Source organism: Dermacentor albipictus, chromosome 2 (assembly GCF_038994185.2).
Source record: "Dermacentor albipictus isolate Rhodes 1998 colony chromosome 2, USDA_Dalb.pri_finalv2, whole genome shotgun sequence".
In the NCBI taxonomy this organism is placed as follows: domain Eukaryota; kingdom Metazoa; phylum Arthropoda; class Arachnida; order Ixodida; family Ixodidae; genus Dermacentor; species Dermacentor albipictus.
In genome coordinates, this window is record NC_091822.1 from 95135280 (window position 1) to 95149866 (window position 14587).

At 48.5% G+C, this 14587-nt stretch overlaps 1 protein-coding gene across 4 annotated transcripts in view; it reads right to left on the reverse strand.

Moving 5' to 3' along the window:
- Positions 1–14587, reverse strand: part of LOC135902684 (serine-rich adhesin for platelets-like) — a 56253-nt gene that overhangs the window by 20836 nt on the left and 20830 nt on the right. For all 4 annotated transcript variants that reach the window (XM_065432894.1, XM_070533751.1, XM_065432892.1 and 1 more), the window contains exons 7-10: positions 11990–14319; positions 11766–11914; positions 8717–8934; positions 3244–3298 (exon numbers count right to left, since the gene is read on the reverse strand). In XM_065432894.1, the coding sequence (XP_065288966.1) occupies positions 3244–3298; positions 8717–8934; positions 11766–11914; positions 11990–14319 (2752 nt within the window). The remainder of the gene's footprint in view (positions 1–3243; positions 3299–8716; positions 8935–11765; positions 11915–11989; positions 14320–14587) is intronic.

The following is a 14587-nucleotide window of genomic DNA, read 5'->3' on the forward strand; positions in this document are numbered from 1 at the left end:
CTATCCCCCAAGATAGTGGCGGGAATCTAGTGCGCGCAGGGCTTTTCAGCATTGTTGAAGATGTCTATGAATTTAGTATTTGCACTGGTTTACAAAACTTATTGTTTGAAGCCTCTTGGGTGTGTGACCACTGCGAAGCTCCATGGCGGGTACGGAGAACGTCCAACTCCACCAGATTATATGTTACGTGTAGCTGATGCACAAGTCTATTCACAATGTTATCTACAGTGGCCAAAATGGCATCCCTGAATCAAAAGGGAGCACGTCGTCTTCCACCTCTCCAGTACAGCCACACTGAGGCGACTGTTCCGTAACAATATGCATAATCCCGCAAAGTTTCATGTGCAGTAAGAGGCTATATCTGTTGCAGTGGTCTGGTCTGAAAAATATTGCGTGCCGTATCTCTCACTAAGCGAAGAAAAAAAGACAAAGCAAAAAGCGGAAGATGACGCAAAGGTGTGCACTCATGCCTCAGAGGCAACAACCATAATTCGCCAAGCGCGTGCCATATGGTACCGCATTATCAGGCAGCAACCATCACAAGAAGTTCATCAAAGCGCCAGTTCGTCGACTTACCATCTCAAGTATTCCTAGTTGCAATTTGATGCGGAGTGTCCGATATTTTTGATAAAGAACTTTTCAAACCATTCATTTTACCTAACAGTGAATGAAATCACTTCGTCAGAGAGTCCCTCACGGGGCTCGATTAGAAATATCGGTCATACGTTGGAAGTTATGAGGCGCCATCTAGAAAGCGTTCTACAGAAAGAATTCGTTTTCAGTTAATTTCATCATTAAAATATCGCATCTTGAGCCGCCCTTTCTTTTTTCTTTCTTACCTTCCTTCTTTTCGCAGCATGGTGGACCTTCACTGGCGGTATAGATTAAAGTGAAGTCCCTTATCACTTTTGAAACAGGGCATGACGCTTGAAGCCCGCAGGAATAGTTGTTTTGTTCACTTTTGAAGTTCACTAAATAATTAACACTTTGCTTCCTGTTGTCGTTAGGTATCCACATTGCCGCACGGGGGCGCCGCGGTGCCATTCGCGGGCACCAATTACAGCTAAAAATTTAAAAGAGCCGAGGGTGCAGCGCCCTGTCCTTGCTGCACTGTGGTCGCAGTGCACTGCGATCTGGTTGTCTCAAGTGCTTTGCGTCGAAAAAGCCTTAGACCCTTCGATCCGCATCGAGCTAGAATAATTATTTTCTCCGTTCTAGCGCAAAAGCAGCAGATATTTCACACTGTTTCTCTCTACTATCCTGCATGTGATAAACATGTACAAAGCTGTGCTGTTCTTCCAGTGCAGAGAAGCGTTAAAAGTCTTCGGTTATAAAACTGGGCGGCAAACGTCCAGACACTGGAAAGTGGACTTTATGGGACGCAGTAGTGGAAGCCCCTGAATTTATTTTGACGACTTGGGGTTCCTAACTGCATACCCAAAGCAAGGTACAAAGACATTTTCGCAATAAATCTTTATCGAAATGCGTCCGCCGTCGCTGGAAATCAAACGCATGACTTAGCTCTTAAGCCGAGACTCCACGTACGCTTGCAGGCGTGCGCAAGCCCGCGTCCGCGCGCCTAGCGGCTGCCGCGCCTCGCGAGGAATGGCGGTTTGCATCCACAAAGACGTGCGACAGCACGCGCTCACTGGGCTCAATAACAGACGCCTTGGCAGACGCTGCTTCGTACTTCGTATTTGACATTGTTTGGAAATGCTTCGATATCTATAAAAGTAATTTTTGTAGCTGTTAGATCAGCACAAAAAGGAAAGAAGCACTTTCTTGCATCATATAAATCTGCTTCACTGAGAGTTGAGCGTTCCGCGCCGTAGCTGCGTAGCCAGGCGCGCCGACGCGACGCAACCCATAGAGTTTCTCACTATAACACCTAGAGGGTAATCTGGCGCCATCGTCTATGGGAGTTTCTTAAGGAGGACCCGTGCCGTCATGGGAATGACGGTATATGTGTCTGCGAGGCTCGTGTTGGCTGATGTTGTAAAAGGCTTCGTCTAAAACGTGGATTTGGCTACACAAATAACACATTCTCAAAGTAAAATCTTCATAAAATGTTTCCATTCATGCATATTACATCTTCACTCACCTACAATGCACGACAAAGCGATGAAAACCAAGAACAGACGACAAACTGTTTGAAAGCGAGCGCGAACCTTGTCGTCTATCCTCCAACTTTAGCGGTTCGCTGATACTTTTTACGTATTATGTAATCGTACACGTAATAACAAGCTCTCATAGTTAAACAAAACATGTTTTTGCGTAATAATAAAGCTAAAACAGCTTTTCACGTGCTGTTTTAGTAGAAAATGAATCATTGTGACAGACGGAACGGTACTTCGTAAGCGCGTCTTCAAGGTGTCCTGTTTCTACGAGAACGATGCCAATCCGAATCCACAATATACCGGCATTCCCATGCATACCACAGCGCAGCAGCGCCAGGTTTCCCTCTAGGTAATGTAGTGAGAAACTCTATGAGGCAACCCAAGCGCCCGGGGAAGAGCTGTTCCCGAGATCACGCTGCGTTTCGACGTGTCCGAGCCATGCCGCACCGTCTGCGCATGCGTGGGCGCGCGAACGCAAGCTAGCGTGAGTCCGCAAGCGTACATGTGGTCTGGGCTTTAGTCACCCGTTCCTGCGGCGAGCGTCGGTGTCGGCGCCGTAAGCGAGCGAACGAGCACAGCGAAAGATGAAAGCGAACGCGGAGTGCACAGGGAAGACGCGAGGATGAAAGCGGAGAGGAGGGTGCAGCGGAACAATGAGGAGGAAAGCGAAGGAGGGTATGGCGAAAGCATGGGAATAAAAGCGTGGTGCGGCGACGAAAGCTACGAGATGGCGCCAGAGTAGCGGCCGTCGTCTGTGACGTCCATTTGCGGCCGCTGCTGTGAATTGCGTCCACATGCCACCCACTCGCTGCCTCTCGCGATCGCCAGATTAGCAATGCAGTGGCGCCACCCTTCGCTCCGTTTGCACGAAGACAGATTGTCCGCGCAGACAATATATCGCTAAATGAAAACACGAATAGAGCAGCGCTCAACTTTCGCCTTATGGGCTATCACAATCGTCGTTGAAATAAATTCTCACTGCAAGGCGGTCACCGACCGGCTGCATAAAATGACCGAGGACGGAAACAACTAGACATGCGATGAAGAGCACCAGGTCACGTAAGTTATCTGGTGTGTCAACAAATTCCTAATTTAACCCTATTTCGCTAGAGCTGCCAGCGCTCACCTCGTGACATTTTCCTTTCTCCTCAGTGACGCTAATTGGTCTGCGATGCGGCTGCCTGGAAGAGGGAATATATATGTGAAATAAAAGAAATGTGCAAATTCGGAGAGCTCACTCATGCGTAGGTTTATATTCGTTATGTCTCTGCAGGTTTGCTCAGGTTAGCGGTCGCTTCAAAAAATTCGAAAGTATTGAATCAGCGGGTATCAGAAAGCGACACAGATAGCTGAACATTATTGAACGGCAACTTGCAGCACTACGCAGGGAACTAACCAAGACGTCAGTGACGACGGTCGCCAAATCACCCATTAATTGGCAGCTTTCGCGGTAGCATCGATGCGTCTCTTTTTGTTTAATGCTGAAGAATATCTGCAAAGTCTAATTCGGGAAAGGTTAAACAGGCGGTTGAACACGCCCAAGACTCCTACCATTGAAGGGATCATTCCACAGACTGGAGCGTACCATTAACTACTCAATATCAATAATTTTTAACAAACCTAAGTTACATGACAATTAATGCGGAACGAGTTAATCAGCAACACAATTCTAAATGCGAATGCGTTAGCGTTGCTGTGACAGGTGGCATTTAGGCTATAGAGGATGCAAGAGCGAAGCCCTGGTAGGAAACCCTCCTTGAAATATCTGCACCAGCTTAGCGTGACGACATGGATTTCAGATCGGTATGCATAGAACGACTTCACTGTTGAACCATTAGGAAGCATTGCTTTTTGTTTGAAAGCATAAGCGAGGACTCAACCTGATGAATGTTTAATAATTTTTCCTCATTTTGCTCACTCAGATACGAGAAAATTCCCTGGATCATTTGATAGCACATTACTGACACCAACGATGCTATGGTTCGGACACAAAGTATAACAAAAGCGAAATTTCATCTTCACTACAATTAACTTTATTCCCCTTAAATACGTTCTCGGTGTATTACATAAGGGGTGGATTAATATGTTCAACAAAGAAATACGTTAACATCGTCTACATTGTTAACAATCCACCCGTCTCAGCTAAAGGAATGTTCCTATGATGTCCAACGTACAGTCCACAAGTGTAAATTGATTTGGTGTTGAGTCGACAAAGAGCAGCACTGAGACTGTTTAGAATATACGTAGGCGCTGAGAGAGAAAGAAATAACTTTTATTTATGTAGCCGGCAGAATGGCGGGGGGGCACCCCGCCTAGATGGCGGCCAGAAGCCATCGAGCTCTGACGGCATCCTCGGCCTGCTGGACGGCCATAAGTTGGTCTTCGGGGGCCGAGGTGAGCCGCACGGTATCCTACTGCTTACGACCCTTAATTTTTCGGCCCTATTGGGGCGCCCGCAGGCAGGCCCAGATAATGTAATCCATGTCCGCCCTTTCTTGACAAAATTTACATTTGGCCAACTATTGTTCTGGATCATAAGTCACCGGATTTGGATAACATATTGGTTTCAAGAAGGCGCCATGCCACCACCTGCTGCTTATTAAGGGATGAATGTGCGGGAGGAAAACGCACCCTCCCCAATCTGTAATGGTTATCTCCCTGTAGCCAACCATCCGGTCCCCTGTAAGCCCCAGTTGCGGCGCCCCGGTGGCTCGGCTTGCGAGTCCTGGAGCCACGGTGTCGGCTGTCTCGTTGAAGGGGAGGGAGGAGTGCGCAGGCGCCTAGATGGTATGGACAACCCGCTGACCGCGAAAATTTGCCAGGATTCGTTGTGTTTCCGGCAAAATGCGCCTTTTTACGTAACTTAATATTGCGGTTTTAGAATTGCTGTGGCTCCCTGCAATGGTCAGACTACAGTGTACTAGAATAGTACACTGTAGTCAGGCGGCGCAGCGATCGGCTCAGCCGTCAGCGCCACCGTGTCAGTTGCGCGAAACACCGAGGCGGCCACTGCTACGGAGGCATGCTTTTGCGGCACTAGTTTGAAACCTGTAGGACGTTCTAAATTGCGGTTTTAAGGCAATCGAAAACATCGAGGACCATTTTAGACCACCGACGCTTGAGAAAGGAAGTCAGATTTACGACTACAACCATGTATATCGTGTCAAAGAAGTAAACATCATGGACATCACAGCGAGGTGCTTAAATTAAATTATGGTGTTTTAGGTGCCAAAACCACGGAGTGATTAGGAGGCACGCCGTGGTGGAGGACTCCGGAATAATATGGACCAACTGGGGTCCTTTAACGTGGACCTAAATCTAATTACACAGGTGTTTGGTATTTAGACCCCGTCGAAATTCACCCGCCGTGACCGGGATTTAATCCCGCGACCTCGTGCTTAGCCGCCCATCACCATAGCCACTAAGCAACCTCCGCAGGTCGCGAAGTATTTTACGCAACATAGGAAGCATGCTTACGACGTCGAACTCCAAGTTAGTTAACAAATAATTATTTTATGGCACTTAAGCGAGCAAATACGGCTGTGGATGTCTCTGAACTGTCAATTGTCGCTTCATTACTTGGAGCGTGCCGTGCACCTCACAATTGTAGAAGTTTTGGCGAATTGGCAGGTAAGTGCTTTTTTTTCTCTGTTGACAAAGTGCCTCGAGCATATTCTGGTATTATCGTTCGGGCTCGAATGTGAGAGGGCATTACCGCTGAAGCATCACAGAGAGCAATCAGCTGAGACTAAACAACGTGAAGGCTGAACAAATATGCGCTAGCGTGCGTGAGACAAATACTAATTTTCGAATACTGGACATGTGCTGCAGTGTACTCCAACCTTAGTTCTGTTGTTCTAAGTGCGAGAAAATATCAGCACGAATGAGCTCGGTTCCAGAATTCGCGTCTGGATCTTGGCGCAGGAAGAAACAGCGCGACAAAGCTCCAGCACTGAGCACTTACGAAGCTAAATTTGACACGTAACAACCAGTGTGCGTTTGTTTTGGAGTAAGACGAGCTAAACAACTACCTAAACTAATTTACAAGAGCGGGAATCAGTTCACGCGTTTTTATGCAGTTGACGCTTTATTGTGTGTTTTTAGGGATACCGCTGGTGGTTTTAAATTTTTTTTCTTGTTTTTGCATTTACGTCTTTGTTCGTTTAACAGAAATTTGCAAGACCGACACGAACCGCGACGATCCACTTCAGCCGCCGGGTTGCTTCCCCCGGTTTTGAAGGGAAGCGGTTCAATTTGATACCGACATCCCCTTCGCGGTTGTGACAATCCTTAACGCAGAAGTATCTGCGCTTGTTCTTTTTGTTCCCACTTCTCACGAAGGAGCTGCCAAGAGGCCGGGATGAATCTATTGGAAAATTGGAAAAGCAGGCTTTCAGGCGGGCCTCAGCGCACCATGGCAGTGTTGAAATGACGGCGAGGGCCTACACGCGGGTGCTCACTGCCGCTGCTAGGTGGCGCGACATGTACGGGCAGACTTCATTACAGGGTGCCAGTGAAGGCATTGCGAGAGCAATGACCGGTTCCGCAGCCACCTCGGCTCTGTTGGTTTTAATAGATCCGCTGACCTTAAGGTCACCCTCAGAGTTCACCGCAACGATATACATATTCTGATTAGTTGTGCACTCTGCCGCGTCCACGTACACCACGTCCTGAGAGCATTGGACTCTCCTCCGTGTAGCCCTTGCGCTTTCCTCCCGCCTTTCCCTGTGGTGTTCGGGCCTTTCCCTGTGGTGTTCTTATGGCCCCTGTGTGTCCGTCGGTATAATATACATTCTGATTTTTGCAGCGAGCACCTCAATCCTTTAACCACGACATATTTCTAGACTGTACGTATGGCTGTTTGGAGAGTTTCCTCTATCTGCCCATCAGTTCTACCTGATACCCAAAGGGTGATATCATCGGCGTAGAGGCTATGCTGCAATCCTTCCATTTATTTTAGTTCTGCTGGCAGGTCAACCATAGCTACATTGAATAGAAAGGGAGATAAGACTGATCCTTGTGGCGTGCCCCGGCTTCCGAGTTTTATCTTTCTTTATTTCACTTAATCGTTTGTGATTTGCACAGTATGGTCAGAGAGAAAGTCTTTAACATACGCATGGGTTCGTTGCCTCACTCCTAGGCCTTGTAAGTTTTCCAGAAAAGCCCTGTGGGTGATGTTTTCAGGTGCCGAAAATTGTTGAAACTTAGTTGGAGAAAAAATGCTATTTGATACCAGAGCCACAGAGATGGCGCTAGTTTCATGGTACTATCAAGTATTTGGGCCACTCTTGTGCGCGAAATGTGCTCAAAAGCCGCTAGTTTGGATCTTTCGACCTTTTCAAATGCAATGCATTCGTTCACAAAAAAAAAAGCTCGTCCCGTGCAAAAGGATGGAAGCTTTGGTGGTTTCGTGTGCTTGTATTTTACAATAATAGTGCGAAGCGACAAGGCACGAACACCCGAATCCTTTGCCTTTGTGTTTTGTCGTTTTGTGCTGTTATATAATGTAGTTCCGTGCTGGCGTAATAAAAATTTATGACAACACAGTGAGCTATATGTGGGAACCTTAATATGGTGTAGCCACAAGGTTTTCCTCGTGTCGCCTTTCCTGTTTCACCAAGGCTCCATTCATTGGAATGGTGGCATTTTACGGCGATAAGCAATGCTGGTGAGCTAAGTGACCTAGATGGCGAGTTTGCTTAGAAATTAGAAAAAAAGCCTCGAGTAATCTACTGGGTTCGCGCAATGAACTCCACGGTTGTAATACGGGCGCCGTACTACTACTCCTCAACATTTAGCCGCATAATCAGCAAGACAAGTTTGTATCACAACTTTATTGTCCTATTCATCAAATGATTTTTTACCGAGCCGTATTAACAATACCACGGCAAAATAGGGAACATCTTCCTTGAGGTGGGGAATTAAAACTGCAAAGCACCTACGTGCATTGGTTTTGCAAATATTCGTCTGCTTTCCAGAAGAGGGTTATAGCGCCGAAAAAACACAACACACAGCAAGCGAGACGGGACAGGCGCATTCGTTGTGTTTTTTCGGCGCTATAACCCTCTTCTGGAAACATGCACCAACTAGCCCCCCAACAAGTATTATTCGTCTGCTCGTATGACAAGGATTGATAGGCACGCGTGTGCCCCAAAAGACGTTAAATGAACATTGAAAAAATTGGGCCAAGCTTAATTCAAAGATCAGACTTTTTGATAACGAATTGACCATTTGTAGTGAGACGAATTCGAAGCATATTTTTTGTAAATGAGAAAGCGGAGAAAATGAAATACTGAAGTGGCTCTACCTGGCGCATTCACGTCAGCGCGTCACAGAAAGCGGCACAAAGGTAGGTCACGTGGGGATTACGCCGACAAGTCCGTTCTGACGCGGGCGTTTCAAATTAAGAAGCAGCCGCAGCGGGACTTCGGTGGCAATTTTCTACGCAACAATCATACTGGTACACAGACAACGATGACAGGCTTCTAGGCGAACAATGTGTCGATCATGGCTCGACTTATTACCTTCCTTTAGCGTTTCCTTAAGTGACCATTGTAAACGTAGTGTCCGATTAAAAGCATTGAAGAGCGCGGCGTCACCCAACATAGAGGGCCGGTTGTCGGCGCTGCGCGTGGTGGTGTCCTCGAAGCCGTAGCCGCGGGTGCGGGTCATGCGTCGTAGGGTGATGGGCTGCCGCCCAAAGCTGTGGGCGTCGCTGTCGGCCAGCGAAGACAGGCTGCCCGTCGAGATCCGAGAGAGGCGGCTGCTGGACGAGAGAGGACGCGGGTGCGATGCACGCGTCGGGCTGAGCAGAGGGCTGCAAGCGCCAGAAGGCAGATGTGTGTGTGATTTGAGGCAAATAAATTCGCTCCATCAAAATGTGACGCAATTCATTGGCACTGGAGCACTGTATAGCCGTTCGGTTAGGCACTCGGAAATCGAATTCAGCGTTCGACGGGACTAAAATGAGCAACGCGCGCGAGAATAGCGAAACTTGTCCAAGCAGAAACCCGGACAGTTGTGTTCTGTCCTCTGATCCTTGTCTTTCGCTACTAAATCGCTAAAGTCTAGTCATTGAGCAGATATGTATTTGGTTGACCTGTACATGTACTATTGTGTATTGGACCAGCTACTAGCCACATAGGCTATTGGTCCAACTATTTTGTACACATTACTTGACTTGTATAAATAAAGCTCACTTTTTGATTGATTGATTGATTGATTGATTGATTGATTGATTGATTGATTGAAGACACGCTGGTAAAGCGTCGTGGAAATGGCACTCGAGGTGCCATAAATGCAACTGTAGCGAAGGAACAACTCGCAAAGAATAGTTATCGCGTAATCAGTAAGCAATAAGTGCAACAGAAGCAAGTTGAAGTACAAAACAATTATCGCCGTCGTTTTCTCTGTTAACCAGAAGAATGGAACGAGGCCCGGTTGCACAAAATCCATACGTGCATGAGTTTAAATGCTAAAGTTGCGTGGTTTTTCGTGAAGTATACTTAGAGCAGGTTAGTGACGCGACTCCACGAGCAAACGTAATTTTCATCAATTCATTATTCTCTTTGGATGATGGCTTGATGAGCATGTAAGCAGTTTCCTACAGCTGTGTCTATGCGAGTTCAGCGTACCTTTGCTCCTCGAGCAGTATTCACGCATAACCTGATATCTTTGGAGATGCTGGCACTTCAAAATGTCACACTTCAATATGTCAAATGTCAGAAGTCCCATCCAAAGTGGCGATGATAGACGTGAATGTGGGACTACATGTACAGGCTGTTTCACGCAGCTTGAACTACCGATTTTAAAGAAGTGGTTAATCGCAGCTGAATGAAACCAATGGCATATAGCTTGGCGTCTTGCATGTGGCACACCTTAGAGTATCTTTTATATTTCACTTAATTAGTTACTTAACTTAGATGTCTGATGCAAACATCTTATTATTCGCTTCAAGGCAAAGTGCGTTTCGTTGCGTTGTGGGGTGGGGGTGGGGGGGGGGGATTCGGAAACGACCGATCCCCTTTTTTTTTGTCGCAACGTGCATGCTGCATGCTGATTTTCCTCGTCGTTTAAAGAAAGCCCGCGAACTATGAAATCAAACCACGTGACTGCGCTCATGCACTATCGTATTGCAGCGCTCTCAACCGCGCCTCGTGCGAAAGAACCCCGCGCGCGGACCGTGGCGAAGTAACCGACTCCGGCTCTATCCTGGCAGACAACATTCTTCAGCTATGAAGGGAAAGTGAGAGTGCTTCAGAAAACGGTCCCGCGTTTCTGATACACGTTAGTTTAGGGTGTGGAAGAGAAAACATAAACACCTTATTAGCAAAAGGTAAATAAGACAGAACACACAACTGAGCGTAAAGGTTTACTTAGTTTGCGGCCTTTCCCTTCCGCGTCTGGGGAAACGCGAAACCGTCGCACGTGGAAGCTGCGTTGATTCAGCGTCTGTTCCGAGCAACCAAAAGCACCAAAAGCACTCTCAAATGCTGCCGAACTACTTGGCGCAGTAACACATATGCAGCAGCCACGCGCTCGTAGCTTTACCTTCACAGCCACAGAAAGTTGCCCGTCAGTATAGGCAACGGCTTCACACTGCGACAGCATTTTTGGGGGTGGCGCACAGAAAGGAAGCGCCGTCGTCCCTGATAAGCGATGGGCTCGACGCACGGTTGAGAGCGCTGCAATACGATAACGCATGAGCGCAGTCACCTGGTTTGATTTCATATTTAACGGGATTTCTTTAAACGCCGAAAGAAATCGACACGCAAATTGTACGTTGCCACGGAAAGTTGGACCGGTCGTTTCTGAATCCCCTCTACAACGCAACGAAGCGCACTTGGTCATAAAGTGAATATTTAGAATATTGCATAATTAATCTTAGTTAATTAACTAATCGAGCAGGATATAAAAAACATTAAGGTGCGCCACGTTACGGTAAACCATATGGTGTTATTCTATTCCAGCTGCAGCCGATGTTTACTGTGACTACCACATCTTTTAAATCCTTGGTTCAAGTTACGTGAAAGAACCTTTATATATGCGTGTGGGCCGGGCTCTTATGTTACTGTTAATTCCAAGAGCTCCGCGCGAGACAACAATCGCAAGTTCTGGTGGGCGCTTCATTGGCTGTTTCACTTTCACTGTGGAACCATCTACAACCTACTCTCTATTTTTTTTTATAACAGAGGCTGCGAACACGCTAACTTTATGCTCCTAACTTCCTACATTGGGAGACGAGTAGAAGACATCATAGTGAAAAGACACCGCCACACCGTCGAATACAAGCTGAAAAATCACAAGGATCGGTTTCGGCGACTAATCTTCAATGATGCTTCCCACTCGAGTTTCATTATGACAACTAGGGCATTCAGGTCGTTCGCAAGCGAAGCGTCGCTATACGTATTAACTGGCCGTCCTCATGCGCGCAGACGCCTAAGGTGTGGTTACGTGAGCCACTCGTGGAAAGGTGTCAGACGAAAGTCCCTGGCATTTCATCAATTCCCAATCATACAAAGCTTCGATACAGGTGACAACACTCCGGACAAGTCCTGTATTTCTAGGCATTGTTTTTAGGCAGCGTTCCGCACATTTTCTTTCACAACTTAAATCGCTGGGAACGTCATTCCTTAAGCACGCACAAACCTGATCAGAGTGAAGTGGGTATCGCCGAAGTCGACCAAGGGTTCGCATCGGGGCGTCGTCGCCGAGCCGGATGCCTTGAGAATAGTGGACAGGCTCTTCTTCTTCGATAGTTTTGGTCCCATCTCTTCCAGATGCGCGAACGCCTTCGGCTGCGAAGACACCAGACACGCGACACATGCAGAGCACTGATTACGTGCTCGAGCACGTTGCTTAATCCCACTCACCACTTCTTCAGGAAGGTGCTTCGGATCGAATTCCAGCGCCGCTTCCTTGGTGCCTGTGTGGAAGGATACGACGGATTGCTTCCGCCGAGGAGTTTTCACGCTCGTTCCAGAAGCACGCCGAGCGTTGCGAATCGATACACTGCTTATGATAGGAACGGGCTGAAGCTGCTGATCTATTAATGGCCTTATACTCGTCGCGGACTTATGCACTTGATCTACAAAAGTCCTCGAAGAACTGGCAGGCTTCGCCGGTTCATTCGATTTCGCAGCCTCAAGCACCTTTTCATCTTCTCGCACCGCTGTGCTTTCAAGCGCTTTCGCGATTTCATGCGGATGCGGCAGTTTATCCGTGTCATTGGTATGAAGTTTGCAACGCGATTCTTCCTCGGGCTTAAGTTTCTCAGTCTGCGTCTCTTTACCGTCGGGGTACGCATTGGCATGTTGCTTACGTTCCTTAGCGGTGCCCTTAGCTGCCGGGGAGTCTATACTTTGGTCGTGCCTGGCGGGAGCTTTGGACTTGCGGCTCGAGTTACGGAGGACGCTACCGTCGCTGCTGCCGGCTTTCCGTCGCACAGCTCCCCTCTCGAACTCGGTTGCGGTCGATGCGGACAATTTACTAGAGTCTGACTGCGAGGACACCTGCTTTTGCTCAACGCCTTCTTCGGGCAAGCTGTGACGGGTTTTGTCAGATGCTCTAACGCTAGGCTGCGCTGCTTCTTTTGCAAGGGTGGGAGCAGCTTGATTATCATCTTCACTGTGCGGTTTCTCGTTATTCTCATACGAAACGGCTCCAGAAGGTCTCATTACCGACTGTTGACCTACTTTGACGTAAGACTCGGGACCTGAACGTTCGCTCTGTGTCTGTCCTTCATGCTTCGGCGTAGTTTGAGATTCTGGCGAATTTTCACATACGGACGCTCTGCTCTTGGGATGCGAAGACTGGCGGCGAGATGAGGGCGTCGAGCCTTTGCTTTTCTTCCCAGACCTGTTGCCTTTCTTGCTGGCATCACTTTTATCTTTGTTTGAATGCGATTCATGGTGCACTTCCGTGTTGAGCGATTCGACACCACGCGACCCTTTTCCTTCGCTTTTGAAGTTGTCCTGTGTAGCGATGGTGTCGGTAACCACGGCCATCTGTTCGTTTGCCTCACGACGTTCCTTGCGAGTTTCCTCGAAACCTGGCTTCTCATCGCTTTTACGAGCCACGTTTTCAACTTTTAGGTCGCCGCCGACTTGAACATCCGGCTTGGTGGTCACGAGACCGCCAGGCTGCAGCTTCTTCCCGCATAGCGGCGTGCGCCCACCCGTGGCACTCTTTTGGCCAACTCGTTTGGTCGGGCGAACGGAGCTACACTCTTGTGACACCGAGGGCTCACGCATGCTGGGAACGGGGGTATTTTGGTCGTTGCCGACTTTCTCGGCCTTGGCCGTAACGGGATCTCCATTCTGCAGCTTCTTCCCCTGTGTCAGCGTGTCACCACCACTGACTCTCTTTTCGCGAGTTGGTTTGGCCGGACGAACACAGCTGAGCTCGCGCGACGCTGAGGCAGCATCCGTGTCCAGAACCGGAGTAGTGACAGCCGCGGTAGCGGAAACTGCGAGATTTGAACCTGATGACTTGGTAATAGCCACGGGTGGACCATGATTGCCAGTTGCGCGCACTGTACCCGTAATGGTGGTGGAAGGGTCCTTGGTGGAGACATCGGGGCGAGGCTCGACCACTGGTGCTTTAGAAGCGCCAGGGTCTGTCTGAGCGGAAAGGGTGACCAACGTCGCTCCAACGTACGGCGCACGGTACTGTGCAGACGTCCCGACGCGGCCTACAGCAGAAGGACCATCCATCGCCGCCAATTTGTCGGTGTCGGGCTTGGCTTCGTTTTCTACGACGTGGCGCTTGGCATCCGCCAGGGACCTTCGGGCGGCGGCGGGTTGGTCGTGCGCGTGGACGCCATCTTCGTCGGCCAGCCTGGGCTGCGTTTCCGAGAAACGCCTGCTAAAGAAGCCAGCAATGACGCTGAGGCTGCGAAGCACCTTCGAGCGTTTTCTGCTTTTAGTGACCAGATTGGAGGCTCCGCTCCTCGTGCTGCTTGGGTGACTCTTGGAGAAGTTCCGCCCGAAAAGCCTGTTCAAGGTACGGCTGCGTGTGCCCGGCTCTTGCGTCTTGCTGAAACTGCTCTGCAATATCGACTGCGACACCCTGCGTATGTTGGCTCTGCTCTGGTCTGGATTCGTCGCTGAGGCGCCAAACCGATAGGGTGCCTCCAGCTTGCGCTGCTCATCCAGCGACACTTTCTTCTCGACGACGAACGGCGTCATCGGGCTGAAAGCACCTAAGGATGGAGAAGAGGAAGCCTGTCATCTATTTCATTGTGGCTACGTTTGTAGGTTTTAGGATTAGGACTTGGTAAAATAATGTCAATGCGGATGTTTTATTGTTCTTGTGGGGTAACTCCTCAAATAAAATGATAAAATATTGCGATGTGGTCTTCATGATTACGATACATCTATTAATTTCTGAAGTGAAAAGAAGGCGTGGCATATTTTCATCTGAAGTGACAAAGACGCGAGATTTCACACCTCAGATAGTGTTTACGTCCG